Here is a 12781-nt window from a genome sequence, read left to right on the forward strand (position 1 = left end):
GGGTGGGCTAATTACAGATGGGCTGTGTACAGGTGCAGTGATCGGTAAGCTGCTTTGACAACTGATGCTTAAAGATAGTGAGGGAGATAAGTCTCCAGCTTCAGAGATGTATGCAGTTTGTTCCAGTCATTTGCAGCAGAGAACAGGAAGGAATGGCGGCCAAAGGAGGTGTTGGCTTTGGGGATGACCAGTGAGATATACCTGCTGGAACGCATACTACGGGTGGGTGTTGCTATGGTGACCAATGAGCTAAGATAAGGCGAGGATTTCCCTAGAAGTGATTTATAGATGACCTGGAGCCAGTGGGTTTGGCGACGAATATGTAGTGAGGGCCAGCCAACGAGAGCGTACAGGTCACAATGGTGGGTAGTATATGGGGCTTTGGTGACAAAACGGATGGCACTGTGATAGACTACATCCAATTTGCTGAGTAGAGTGTTGGATGCTATTTTGTAAATGACATCGCCGAAGTCAAGGATCGGTAGGATAGTCAGTTTTACGAGGGCATGTTTAGCAGCATGAGTGAAGGAGGCTTTGTTGCGAAAAAGGAAGCCGATTCTAGATTTAACTTTGGATTGGAGATGCTTAATGTGAGACTGGAAGGAGAGTTTACGGTCCAACCAGACACCTAGGTATTTGTAGTTGTCCACATATTCTAAGTCAGACCCGCCGAGAGTAGTAATTCTAGTCAGGCGGGCAGGTGCAAGCAGCATTCGATTGAAGAGCATGCATTTAGTTTTACTAGCGTTTAAGAGCAGTTGGAGGCTACGGAAGGAGTGTTGTATGGCATTGAAGCTCGTTTGGAGGTTGGTTAACACAGTGTCCAATGAAGAGCCAGATGTATACAAAATGGTGTCGTCTGTGTAGAGGTGGATCTGAGAGTCACCAGCAGCAAGAGCGACATCATTGATATACACAGAGAATAGAGTCGGCCCGAGAATTGAACCCTGTGTCACCCACATAGAGACTGCCAGAGGTCCAGACAACAGGCCCTCCGATTTGACACATTGAACTCTATCTGAGAAGTAGTTGGTGAACCAGGTGAGGCAGTCATTTGAGAAACCAAGGCTATTTAGTCTGCCAATAAGAATGCTGTGATTGACAGATTCAAAAGCCTTGGCCAGGTCGATGAAGACAGCTGCACAGTACTGTCTTTTATCGATCGCGGTTTTTATATCGTTTAGGACCTTGAGCGTGGCTGAGGTGCACCCATGACCAGCTCGGAAACCAGATTGCATAGCGGAGAAGGTACGGTGGGATTCGAAATGGTCGGTGATCTGTTTGTTAACTTGGATTTCAAATACTTTCGAAAGGCAGGGCAGGATGGATATAGGTCTGTAACAGTTTGGATCTAGAGTGTCACCCCCTTTGATGAGGGGGATGACCGCGGCAGCTTTCCAAACTCTGGGGATCTCAGACGATACGAAAGAGAGGTTGAACAGGCTAGTAATAGGGGTTGCGACAATTCCGGCGGCTAATTTTAAAAAGAAAGGGTCCAGATTGTCTAGCCCAGCTGATTTGTAGGGGTCCAGATTTTGCAGCTCTTTCTGGACATCAGCTATCTGAATTTGGGTGAAGGAGAAGCGGGGGGCGGGCATGGGCAAGTTGCAGCGGGGGGTGCAGAGCTGGTGGCCGGGGTAGGGGAAGCCAGGTGGAAAGCATGGCCAGCCGTAGCAAAATGCTTATTGAAATTATCGTAGATTTATCGGTGGTGACAGTGTTTCCTAGCCTCAGTGCAGTGGGTAGCTGGGAGGAGGTGCTCTTATTCTCCATGGAGTTTACAGTGTCCCAAATCTTTTTGGAGTTAGTGCTACAGGATGCAAATTTCTGTTTGAAAAAGCTAGCCTTTGCTTTCCTAACTGATTGTGAATATTGGTTCCTGACTTCCCTGAAAAGTTGCATATCGCGGGGGCTGTACGATGCTAACGCAGTACGCCACAGGATGTATTTGTGCTGGTCAAGGGCAGTCAAGTCTGGGGTGAACCAGGGGCTATATCTGTTCTTAGTTCTGAATTTTTTTGAATGAGGCATGCTTATTTAAGATGGAGTGGAAAGCACTTTTGAAGAACATCCAGGCATCCTCTACATTTAGACCTAGATTCATTCCAGACTGAGGAAGTTCTGCATTGTACTATGCTTGACATTTAAATGTAATTTCCGATTGAGCTGTCATTTGCAGTGTTTACCGTGAATGCAGTCTGATGCTGATTCTGATTTAATCTCACCTTAGTTTCCGCCATTCCGTGAAACAGGGATGGAGCCTAGGAGGATGTATTTTATTATTAACTGCTCTCTTTTTCCTGTGTTTTTAGTGGGACTTTTGTTCAATGAAATCATCCCTCCAGCAAGTTTCTACCATGCCATCTCAGTCCCATGGAGGAAGAGACCGCATAAACATATTGGATCTTGTTATCACCCAGAAAGCCGTGCAGCCAAACTCCACAGACAAATGGCACAACAATCAGTGGCAGTGCTGAAGATTTATTATCCTGACCTGCCAGTATTTTTTATGTCTCTGCCAAGGACATGTGATTTGTGCACGCATTGGCAAGGGCTCCTGCCTCCTGGCATCAAAGATCTGTGATTGATGAGGTAGCAACTCTTGCAGTCTTGAGTCACAAGAAGGGTAGATACACATGGTGGACTCCCAACTCCTGAGCTGAAGTTTGCAAGGCTGACTTCTGATTTAACAGAACATTGCAATCAATCCCAAAAACATTCAACTAATGAATTAACCATAAACAAACCCAAAATGGTTCCCTCGGGTGAGAACATAACTTTCCCAGTGTCAGAGAACTGTCCCAACTGCAGCTCCTCCTCCTACCCTGATATGGATAACACTAAGGCTGTGACCCTGGGTCTGGTGCTGGGAGTGTTTGTCATCTTCGGGGTTCTGGGTAACATCCTAGTCATTCTGTCTGTCGTGTGCCACCGCCACCTGCGCTCCGTCACACACTACTTCATCGCCAACCTGGCAGCGGCCGACCTGCTCCTGAGCTCCACCGTGCTGCCGTTCTCTGCCACCTCGGAGGTCCTGGGCCGCTGGGTGTTTGGCCGGCCTTTCTGTAGTGCTTGGGCCGCCTTGGATGTTCTCTGCTGCACTGCCTCTATCCTCAGCCTGTGTGTCATCTCTGTGGACCGCTACCTTGCCGTCAGCTACCCGCTGCGCTACCCGTCCATAGCCACTGGGCGGCGCGGCATGGTCGCAGTGACAGCTCTCTGGGGCCTCTCAGCAGCCATATCAGTGGGTCCGCTCTTCGGCTGGAAGGAGCCCGACCCAGAGGACGAGACTGAGTGCCGGATCACAGAGGAACCGGGTTATGCTATTTTCTCTGCCATGGGGTCGTTCTATGTGCCACTGGCTGTCATCCTGGCCATGTACTGCAGGGTGTATGTGGTGGCCAAGCGGAAGACTCAGGACCTGAGGGAGGGCAGGAAGAGGGAGGGGGGGATGGACACGGAGGGAGAGGGAGTGACACTGAGGATCCATCGGGGAAATGCCCCTGCTGTGCCAGAGGGACAGGAGGAGGAGGGAGATGAGGGCACCATTAGGCGGAGACGCACCACCTTCGCCCTCATGCGCCTGCTGAAGTTCTCCCGGGAGAAGAAGGCAGCCAAGACTCTGGGCATCGTGGTTGGCTGCTTCGTTCTCTGCTGGCTGCCCTTCTTCCTGGTTATGCCCATCGGTGAGTATCCCACAATGCATTTCCTTCCTCTCTATGATATGTATGTGCTGCTGCATGCCTTTTGTTTTGAATTGCATGGAAATGAAAAAGAGACATTAATATGACTAGATGTCTGTCAGAGGGAATAGCATCACTGAATTAATTTCTCACAAAAATAATCTCTCTAACTGATTTCCCATAGCAGCATATAAACCCCCATTACTGGATAGAGAGTGATTGCCTCACACTGTGTCGTTTTCTAGTCAGGGAAAGCTTCACTTCCAAATCTCAGAAAAATAAACCCCTCCACTCAACTCAATTGAACTTTAAAATGTAAATCTCAACCTCTCAATGGAAAAGCGCTGTGACAAAATTGAATGGAAATTAATGTATTGATGAAGACTGAAAGAGGGGGAATAAGCCACAAGGCCTATTTTCTGCATATTCCATTGTGTTAGTTCTGCTGCAGCACACCAAAAACAATGTTAGGAGCCGTAAGCAAAAGCAACCCTCTATTATACAAATTCAGCTACAAAATCACTGCTGTTAGCATTGCCATGGGATGAGTCACTTATAACAATAGTTCAGTGATTTGAAAGAATATGACAGGACACAAATGGTGCGTTAATATGATGGCAAAAATAGGAACGATAGGAAGATTAAGAGGAGCTATGTATGATCATATGATGATGCATGTCACCTACAGTCAAATCCAACGTTGCCTCAAAGCTGTCATCCACGTCATTAATACCCCCACAGAATGTGATTAACGAGATGCAGTATAATGGCTTCACAGACTTTAATATCCTTGATTAGGGATGGGACAGATCTGTAATTCAAGATGATATGGAAATTGGGGTTGAACTCATCTACTGTAGATTAGCAGATTAGCAGAAAGCCTGCTGATGGCCTAGGTCTGGGGAGGTGTATCTGAATGCATCCATACTGTGCATTTTGTATCCTACTTTAGAATGCATTTATATACAATTTCTTGATGGAAATCCAATGAGTCCAATGTTAGAATAGTTTATTGATTTATTTGTGTTTTATTGTATACATAACAACGGAGTCTATGACCTTGGTTACCCCTGTTGAATGCTCCCTATACATGTCTGTTTTCTTTTACAGTACATCAGGAATTCAATTACTGCCATGGAGAAGCAGAGCAAATGAAATGCCAGTGCTGGGTTATACTTCAGGGAAGAAATGAAATGAACAAAAACAAAAACACTATTCATTATTTTATTCCTAAACCATTATGGACAACAAACATAAAGGATATGATGTTGTGCTCAGTAAGCAGGCGCCCACAATCACCCTTCATCTTTCCAAGGCAGCAAAGCATGACTGGAGTTTAGCATTTCACTAAAAACAGACCTTTAGACCCGAGAGCACAATATTTCATGCCGACTCTGAGATGATGCCCCTGAGCTTCTCAGACTATATGAATGAAAGAGTTGAATGTTTAAGACCTTTAGTGACAAATCTCTCCAGATAGAGAGATACAGGTATGTTGGCTTTACAAAACTCTCACCTAGAAAGATAACCTAGAAAGTGTAAGTACACAGTGAACACCAGTATGTCTGTATTTGAAACTATGGTGAAATGGTGTGGGTTAATGTGTGAGCTATCTCTGCTCATCCTATATACATACAGAGAATGGTCGATAAAACATGCCAATGATCGATGATTCATATTGACATTGTGAACTACTGTATGTGATTTAAGTGATCTGTGTGTGTGTGCTTTCTGTCTGTTCTTTCCACAGGCTCCATATTCCCATCATACAGGCCATCTGACACCATCTTTAAGATCACCTTCTGGCTGGGCTACCTCAACAGCTGTATCAACCCTATTATCTATCCCTGCTTCAGCCAGGAGTTCAAGAGGGCCTTCCTCAACGTTCTGCACGGACGCTGTCTCAGACAGGGGGGCAGGAGCTCCAAGTCTCTGGGGTTTGCTTCTTCCTATGATCCCAGTCCTGGTCCATTGTCTCTTATCAGATCCCAGCCTCCCCCCTCCTCCTCCAGCTCCTCCACCCAGCCACCCCAAGCCCCCTCCCCAGCTTCTCCCTCCTTGGGCTGCTGTAGGACCTTCTCTGGCTCCTCTTCCTCAGTGGGGGTGCCAGGTCATACCCACATTGCCCGGGTCCACAGTAAAAGCCTGCTGAAGGCGTGGTGCTTTGCAGCGGGGGAAAGACTGCCACCATTGGGTGCTCCTAGCCTAAGCCCCTCAGCCCGTGGTGCTGCTACATGTCAAGCCAAAGTCCATCGCCTCTCCTTGGGAGCGAAAGGGGAGGCAGTGTGACTGGGAACACTAAAGGCTGCTGGATAATAAAAAAATCCCCAAGTTCTGGGAAAATAAGTGATTGTAATTGGCGTGAAGTTAAGTCATATCTATAAACTTGCTAGAGTCAGACAAAACAAAATATGCTAGACAAGGTGGGATCTTTTTGTGTCGGTAAAATTCATTATGAGAGAAATGGCGGTGGAAACGCTTTTATGTGCAAATATTGATATAATAACCATCATATGGAAGTAAACTTGGAGTCACGCAATGACATGTTGTGTGGTCCTCCCACTACGACTCGGAAAAGCATGCTGTTTATTTGGCTACAGATTATATATATTATGCTGAACTTTACAGGGTGGTGAGCAAGGTGATGAACTTGATGCTCCTTTCCAATAAATATCAAGGGTCTTATTCTGGTGACATGATGTTCGATGCGTGGCTGCCTTTTGACAACAACAAAAAAATCTTGCTCTTTTGTCCATAATAATCTCATCATGTAGTACCCTACCTGCACTGTATCCGCGAGCTGTTGGTTAGAGCACACATGCCAAGACCATAGTGGGCACATTCCCTATATAACGCAAACATTTCTGTTAGATAACCCTCAGTAAAGTTGAAAATGCGATGGAAACCCATGTAACTTGTATGTTTTATTCAGTCATGGGAATTTAACCACAAAAGTATGTGCGCTACAACATCATGCACAGATTTTTATCTGCAACCAATCAATTTGATGGAAACACTTCTAGTGGGAAAATGCACATATTGTTTTTATGCAGATTTTAGAATAGTTGCATGAAAATCTGTAACCAACTGGATGGAAACCTAGCTAGTGGCCTCTTTCTTTACCTCCTCAAATAGCAGAAGAACATGTCTATCAAACACTAGACGGATCAGTCAGTACACTTTCCCATGCACAGCCTGATACTCCGAAACCCTCCTTAGGCCCAGAGAATGGGCCAAATACCTGCTATGCATTGTGGGATGTTTCAGTTCAATGATCAGTGATGTTCAAGAAAAAGTCTGTAAGCATCTGTATAACGCATTGAAATCTCATCCCCATTAAATGCAATGGAAGTTATGTAAAATACTGAAAATATTTTTATACTAACTATATTATCATGCCTCTCTCGAATCACAGGTTTCACTGTGTCTGCACCAATCTTCTGTGAAAATTAAACATGTCACCTGTTGTTTTGCCTATGCGATTAATATACTGAACAACAATATAAATGCAACATGAAACAATTTCATTGATTTTACGGAGTTACAGTTCATATGAGGAAATCAGTCAATTGAAATAAATTCATTAGGCCCTAATCTATAGATTTCACATGACTGAGAATACAGATATGCATCTGTTGGTTACAGATAGAAAAAAAAATGGGCCTCACTATGGGCCTCAGGATCTTATCGCGGTACTTTTGTGCATTCAAATTGCCATCGATAAAATCAAATTGTGTTCGTAGTCCGTAGCTTATGCCTGCCCATACCATAACCCCACCGCCACCATGGGGCACTCTGTTCACAACGCTGACATCATACACGTGGTCTGCGGTTGTGACGCCGGTTGGACGTACTGCCAAATTCTCTAAAACGATGTTGGAGGTGGCTTATGGTAGAGAAATTAACATTCACTTCTCTGGCAACAGCTCTGGTGGACATTCCTACAGTCAGCAAGCCAATTGCACGCTCCCTCAAATCTTGTGGCATTGTGTTGTGTGTGGCCTTTTATTGCCCCAGCACAAGGTGCACCTGTGTAATGATCATGCTGTTTAATCAGCTTCTTGATATGCCACACCTGTTAGGTGGATGGATGATATTGGCAAAGGAGAAATGCTCACTAACAGGGATATAAACAAATGTGTGCACAACATATTAGAGAAATAAGCTTTTTGTGCGTATGGAAAATTTCTGGGATCTTTTATTTCAGCTCATGAAACATGGGACCAACACTTTACATGTTGCATTTATATTTTGTTCTGTGTAATTATAACCAGGTATGCATGGCCTTTTCAGCTGTTAGGCTGCCCGCAATAGAAGTTTGGCTACTGCTGTCCTAACATTTGAAAATGTTACCAAGGTGACATCATCCACTGAACCCAGGGTGACATCATCCACTGAACCCACTTTCATCCTCAAAAGAGTCAAAATTAATCTTACCAAAAACTATAAACCTGTTGCAAATGTTGCCATTTCTTTCAGTAGCAAGTACTCACTACCTAATTCTACATCTAACTAAGGTGTTTTGTGGTGGTAGAAAATTAGCTAGCTAGTGTCTGCTTGCTGGCTGAACCATGTAGTCTCAAACCAATCCATATGAAATGAAAGGCAGGGAGGCTAACAACGCCAGTTGACACACTCAATGCTGAATACTCCTGCTAGCTAGCTAGTGAAGTTCTAGCCAGGGGCGCAACATTGGTTTTAGAAGTGTGGGGGGGGGGGGGGGGGGGGGGGGGGGGGGGGGGGGGAGTCTGGCGGGGAGTCTGGGGGTCATAACATTTTTTGGGGCATCTAAAGCTCATTTCCTGCATTTCTACACAATCGAATATGACCCATGGTCCTTCTAGCCGTCTCTATTTAGAACAACAAAAAGTAAGCAAAAATGCCCACGGTCATCAAGTTAGGTAAGAGATCATTATTAAATATGTTTAAGTGATTGATAAGACTGAACTAGATCAATGATAATTCAACAATCAGTATTGTGTTGCAACTTTAACCAACCTAACTCAACTCTCTCCACAACACAACTTCCTTCCCATATATTTTTTTTATGTCTCAAGGAAAGTTTTGGAAAACAAACGTTTTATAAAAACACACATACACCTACACATTAACACACAGAAACAGTACACCCTCCATATAATTCATATCATAGGGATAATAGTACTGTAGAGCTCTTTTTACTTGCACACGATATAGCTGGGTCAACCCGTCCTGTCCCTAGGGGTCCACGGCCCTGCAGCGCCCCAACCCAATACACCCCACTCAGCTTTAGGATCTTAGTGAAACATTCTTGGTTTCAGGTGTGTTAGGCCAAGGCCAGAGTGACAACCAACAGTATGGCAGACCCCCAGGGCCAGGACTGAGCAGCTCAGCAGCTAGGTATTTCCCCTGACATGGGCATGTTTTCAATACAGACTCCTTTTGTCGTACTGTATTCCATATAAGGCATCCAGACCTTATGAAAGTTGCACAGTATACCTTTAATCTTGTAATAAATCAAATCTAGTTATACATAACTTGACATTTCTTCCATCCATTGTGGGAGGATAACCAACCTTCCAATTAATGGCAATGCATTTCTTAGCCGCTATAAATGCTAGGTTACACATTTTCAGTATCAACATTTCCAAGCAAACAAAAACAGGGAGAAGAGAGAATATGTAGACCTGCTGAGATAAAAGAACATACTCTTTGCCAGAATTCAGCCAGCCTTCACAAGACCATAACATACGCAAATTTGTCCCCTTCTGTGTTTTACACCTCCAGCAGGATAATTTAATTTCTGAGTACATGATATTTAGTTTCACTGTCATATAGTACGTTCTATGGACGGTCTTAAAATGTAGTAATTTATGTCTGAGATTATATGAACATGACTGGGCAGTCTAACATATCTATATCCATTCATCATCATCAATAGCATCTCCCAGGTCTTCCTCACATTTTTGTTTTACATGTTTTGTGTCATCGGGAAAAGCCTCTATCAACCTTTTGGAAATGTATTTTAGAGGTTTGTCAGACTGCTTTAAAATAGTTTCAATCTTTGAAGCTTCTTGCTTGTCCAGTGTTTGCTGCACAGAGAAAATAAAGTATTGTATCTGCAAAAGTTCACCTCTGCGCTGTCACAGACTGGTCTTCCCTGGCTGCCTGATCCTGATGAGACCCCTGTCACCATTTGATCCTGCTCAGATGAGGCATGATAAAGAATTACATCGGTGTACATTTATACATTATATTATCCATGAATAGAATCAATGGTTCAATAATTGAAATTACCATTATTCCCAGATCCCAGACTGTAGACTACCCATCAACTCAAGATGGAACTTTGTGTCCATTCACTGATTGTTATAATATGCTGCAAAATTCCCCTTTGCTCCGTAGACTGGTCTTCCCTGGCTTTCTGACCCTGCAGGGACACCTGTCACCATCTGATTCTGCTAAGACATGATGAGCATAGTGTTGTGTACTGACTGCACCATGACAGTGCACCATGACAGTACGGAATTAGCTAGGGAAACTGACAGATCAATAACGTTACATTGCTATACTGACTAATAAAAAATCACATTGCACTGAAAAAACATCAGAATACAGGTCTTCAATCGTTTGGCCGCTAGTTTCATCGTTTGATTCAGGTCTAGTGTGATTGAGGCAATAATTATAGCTAAAGTTAGTGAGCTAGCTACCTAGCTCGCTAACATTAGCCAACGCTTGGCTAGCTCTGCTAGATAATGGTACAATAGTACATCATAAAATGTACTTCTGTTGAAACGGGACAAAACATTTCCAAACACACAACAGCTGTTAGATACTGCTACCTGACTGATAGCTATAGGCTAGCTAGAGCTGAACTGGCTGGGGTAGGATACAACCAGCTAACTACAGTTGCTGGTAGTAGTTCATTCACTTCAGTCGAGATGGGATGAAACATTAGCTAAGGTAACATGTCAGTTACACTACTAGCTCACCACTGGGAATATATTTTTTTCTTCTGTCAAACAGCAGTTACCTTGCCAGCTAGATAAGTCAGCTAAAGAGTAGCCAGTTTCTGCTCTGCTTGCTTTTACAACTCTGAGAAAAAGCACAACACAGACAGCAGCTGCCTCTGTTCATCTCACCTGTGCTGGTCCTATACACCAGCCTTTCAGAAGCTTTGCCTTCACACAGCCTGTCCGCATTTTCTGTGGTGTCCTCAATCCAGCCATCTAAAACTGGAAAACAGCCTACCCGACCGTTCTGAGGCGTCAGCATGGTCCTAAAGCACCCCGATGCCGTGTTTTGTATCACAGTGCAATGATAAAACTGTGGGGGACAAAAATGCAATTTCAGAATGTGGGGGCGTCATGTCCCCTCGTCCCCAGTGAAAGTTGCGCCTCTGGTTCTAGCTAATGCACAAATGAGTTTCCATGATATCTGTTCTGCTGTGATTAGTGCACTGAGTTCTACAGCACCGCTGAGCTGACTGCTCTCTGGAACGTTATCACGTTGGCCAAATGAAGGACAGTGTCAGCTGTCAGAATCAGATATATGCTGATTTCTGAGAACAGTCGCATAACTTTGGTGCTGTAAAACTTAACCTCCTAGAATCGATGTCCGTGCCCCACGGAAATCTAATCAGCATAATAAAAAAATCCCCATAAAAATATGTATGTTAAAGCTAGAGATATATTTTTTGGATAGGTTGCGTCTCAATTCACCGCATCCGCCGATGTCGGCCATCCGCATCTGCCGTGGAAGGTGGCAGAGCTACAGCAGTGTTTGTCAAACCATTAGACATCCCAAAAATGAAGTCCGGGGGGCAGGAGGTGGACAGGGGAAGCAGGTAGCTGACTAGTGGTGGCTATTGAGCAGCCTGATGGTCTGGGGGGTTAAAGCTGTTGGCCAGTCTGCCAGTTTTTTTTTTCCTATACTGCCCGCTTCTGAGTGATGGAAGCAGGGAGATCAGGCCGTGGCTCTGGTGGCTGAGGTCCCTGATGATCTTCTTGGCCTTCCTGTAGGTGTCCTGGAGGGCAGGCAGTGTGCACCCAAAGGTGCGTTCGGCTGAGAGTACCACCCTCTGTAGAGCCTTGCGGTCAGCGGCGGTGGAGTTGCCGTACCAGGCTGTGATGCAGCCCGACAGTATGCTCTCGATGGTTCTCCTGTAGAACACTGAGGGCCTTTGTGGAGATGGCCGAATTTCTTCAGCCTCCTGAGGTTAAAGAGTCGCTTTCGTGCTTTCTTCACCACGGTGTCTGTGTGGTTTGACCATTTCAGCTCCTCGGAGATGTGTACGCTGAGGAACTAAGCTATTTAGAATTGTTTTAAGAAGGTCATACCCAGGATCATTTTGCTATTTGATTTTGAATTTTAAGACCCCTTGAAGTAACAAAAAAATACATACAAAATTTATTTGGTGAATTTTTTATTTGGCTTTACTGCCATTAGCCCATACAAACACATTGAATAACAGATTCACTACACAGAACAACATATAGTTCCAAAAAAGAATCTAAAGGAAGTGTGTTCTGAAGTGTCTATCCTATATCTGAGAGATAGAAGAAAGATCAAGAAAGTTTTTTTTTGTTTTTTTTACATGTATTTAACCCTTATTTTTGTCACTAAATAGTCTCCATACATCCTTCCATTAAATATTTAACTGGTACCGGGGTACCTTCAGACGAGTCCTAGAGCAAAACAACCAACATGTACGTGTTCGTGAGGGGCTCACCTTTCCACAGAGGGGTCATATTAGTGTGTAGCCCAAACTGTCCGGACGCAACACACAGAAGTTGGCAGATCGGCTGTACCGACTTCAGACGAGTCCAAGAGGCTTGGGGTCGTAGAGCAGAACAGAGAACACCATCGTGTTTGTGAGAGTCTCATCTTTCCATAGAGGGATCATAGTTTTTAGGCCAAACCGTTTGGACTCTACAGACGATTTTGTGAGAAGGCTGATTTTCGGGATGTCTCATGGTCTGACAAACACCGCTCTAGCTCTGTCACCTTTCAACGCAGATGTGGAAGTGTGCGGTGGTGCGGTGGATTGAGATGAATATCTCTATCTTAAACCTGGTAACCACAGGTGTCACAATAAACAAATAAAAAAGGGTTTCTGT

At 44.5% G+C, this 12781-nt stretch overlaps 1 protein-coding gene across 1 annotated transcript; it reads left to right on the plus strand.

The window, feature by feature from the left end:
- Positions 1 to 2752: 2752 nt before the first annotated feature.
- Positions 2753 to 5972, plus strand: LOC311099564 (alpha-1A adrenergic receptor-like; the record flags this gene model as incomplete). The annotated part of the gene is made up of 2 exons (XM_084140261.1): positions 2753 to 3686; positions 5434 to 5972. The coding sequence occupies 2 exons, from the start codon at positions 2753 to 2755 to the stop codon at positions 5970 to 5972; spliced, it is 1473 nt and encodes a 490-aa protein (XP_083996387.1).
- Between the last annotated feature and the right edge of the window lie 6809 nt (positions 5973 to 12781).

This window comes from Coregonus lavaretus (assembly GCF_964263955.1).
Source record: "Coregonus lavaretus genome assembly, chromosome: 24".
Classification (NCBI taxonomy): domain Eukaryota; kingdom Metazoa; phylum Chordata; class Actinopteri; order Salmoniformes; family Salmonidae; genus Coregonus; species Coregonus lavaretus.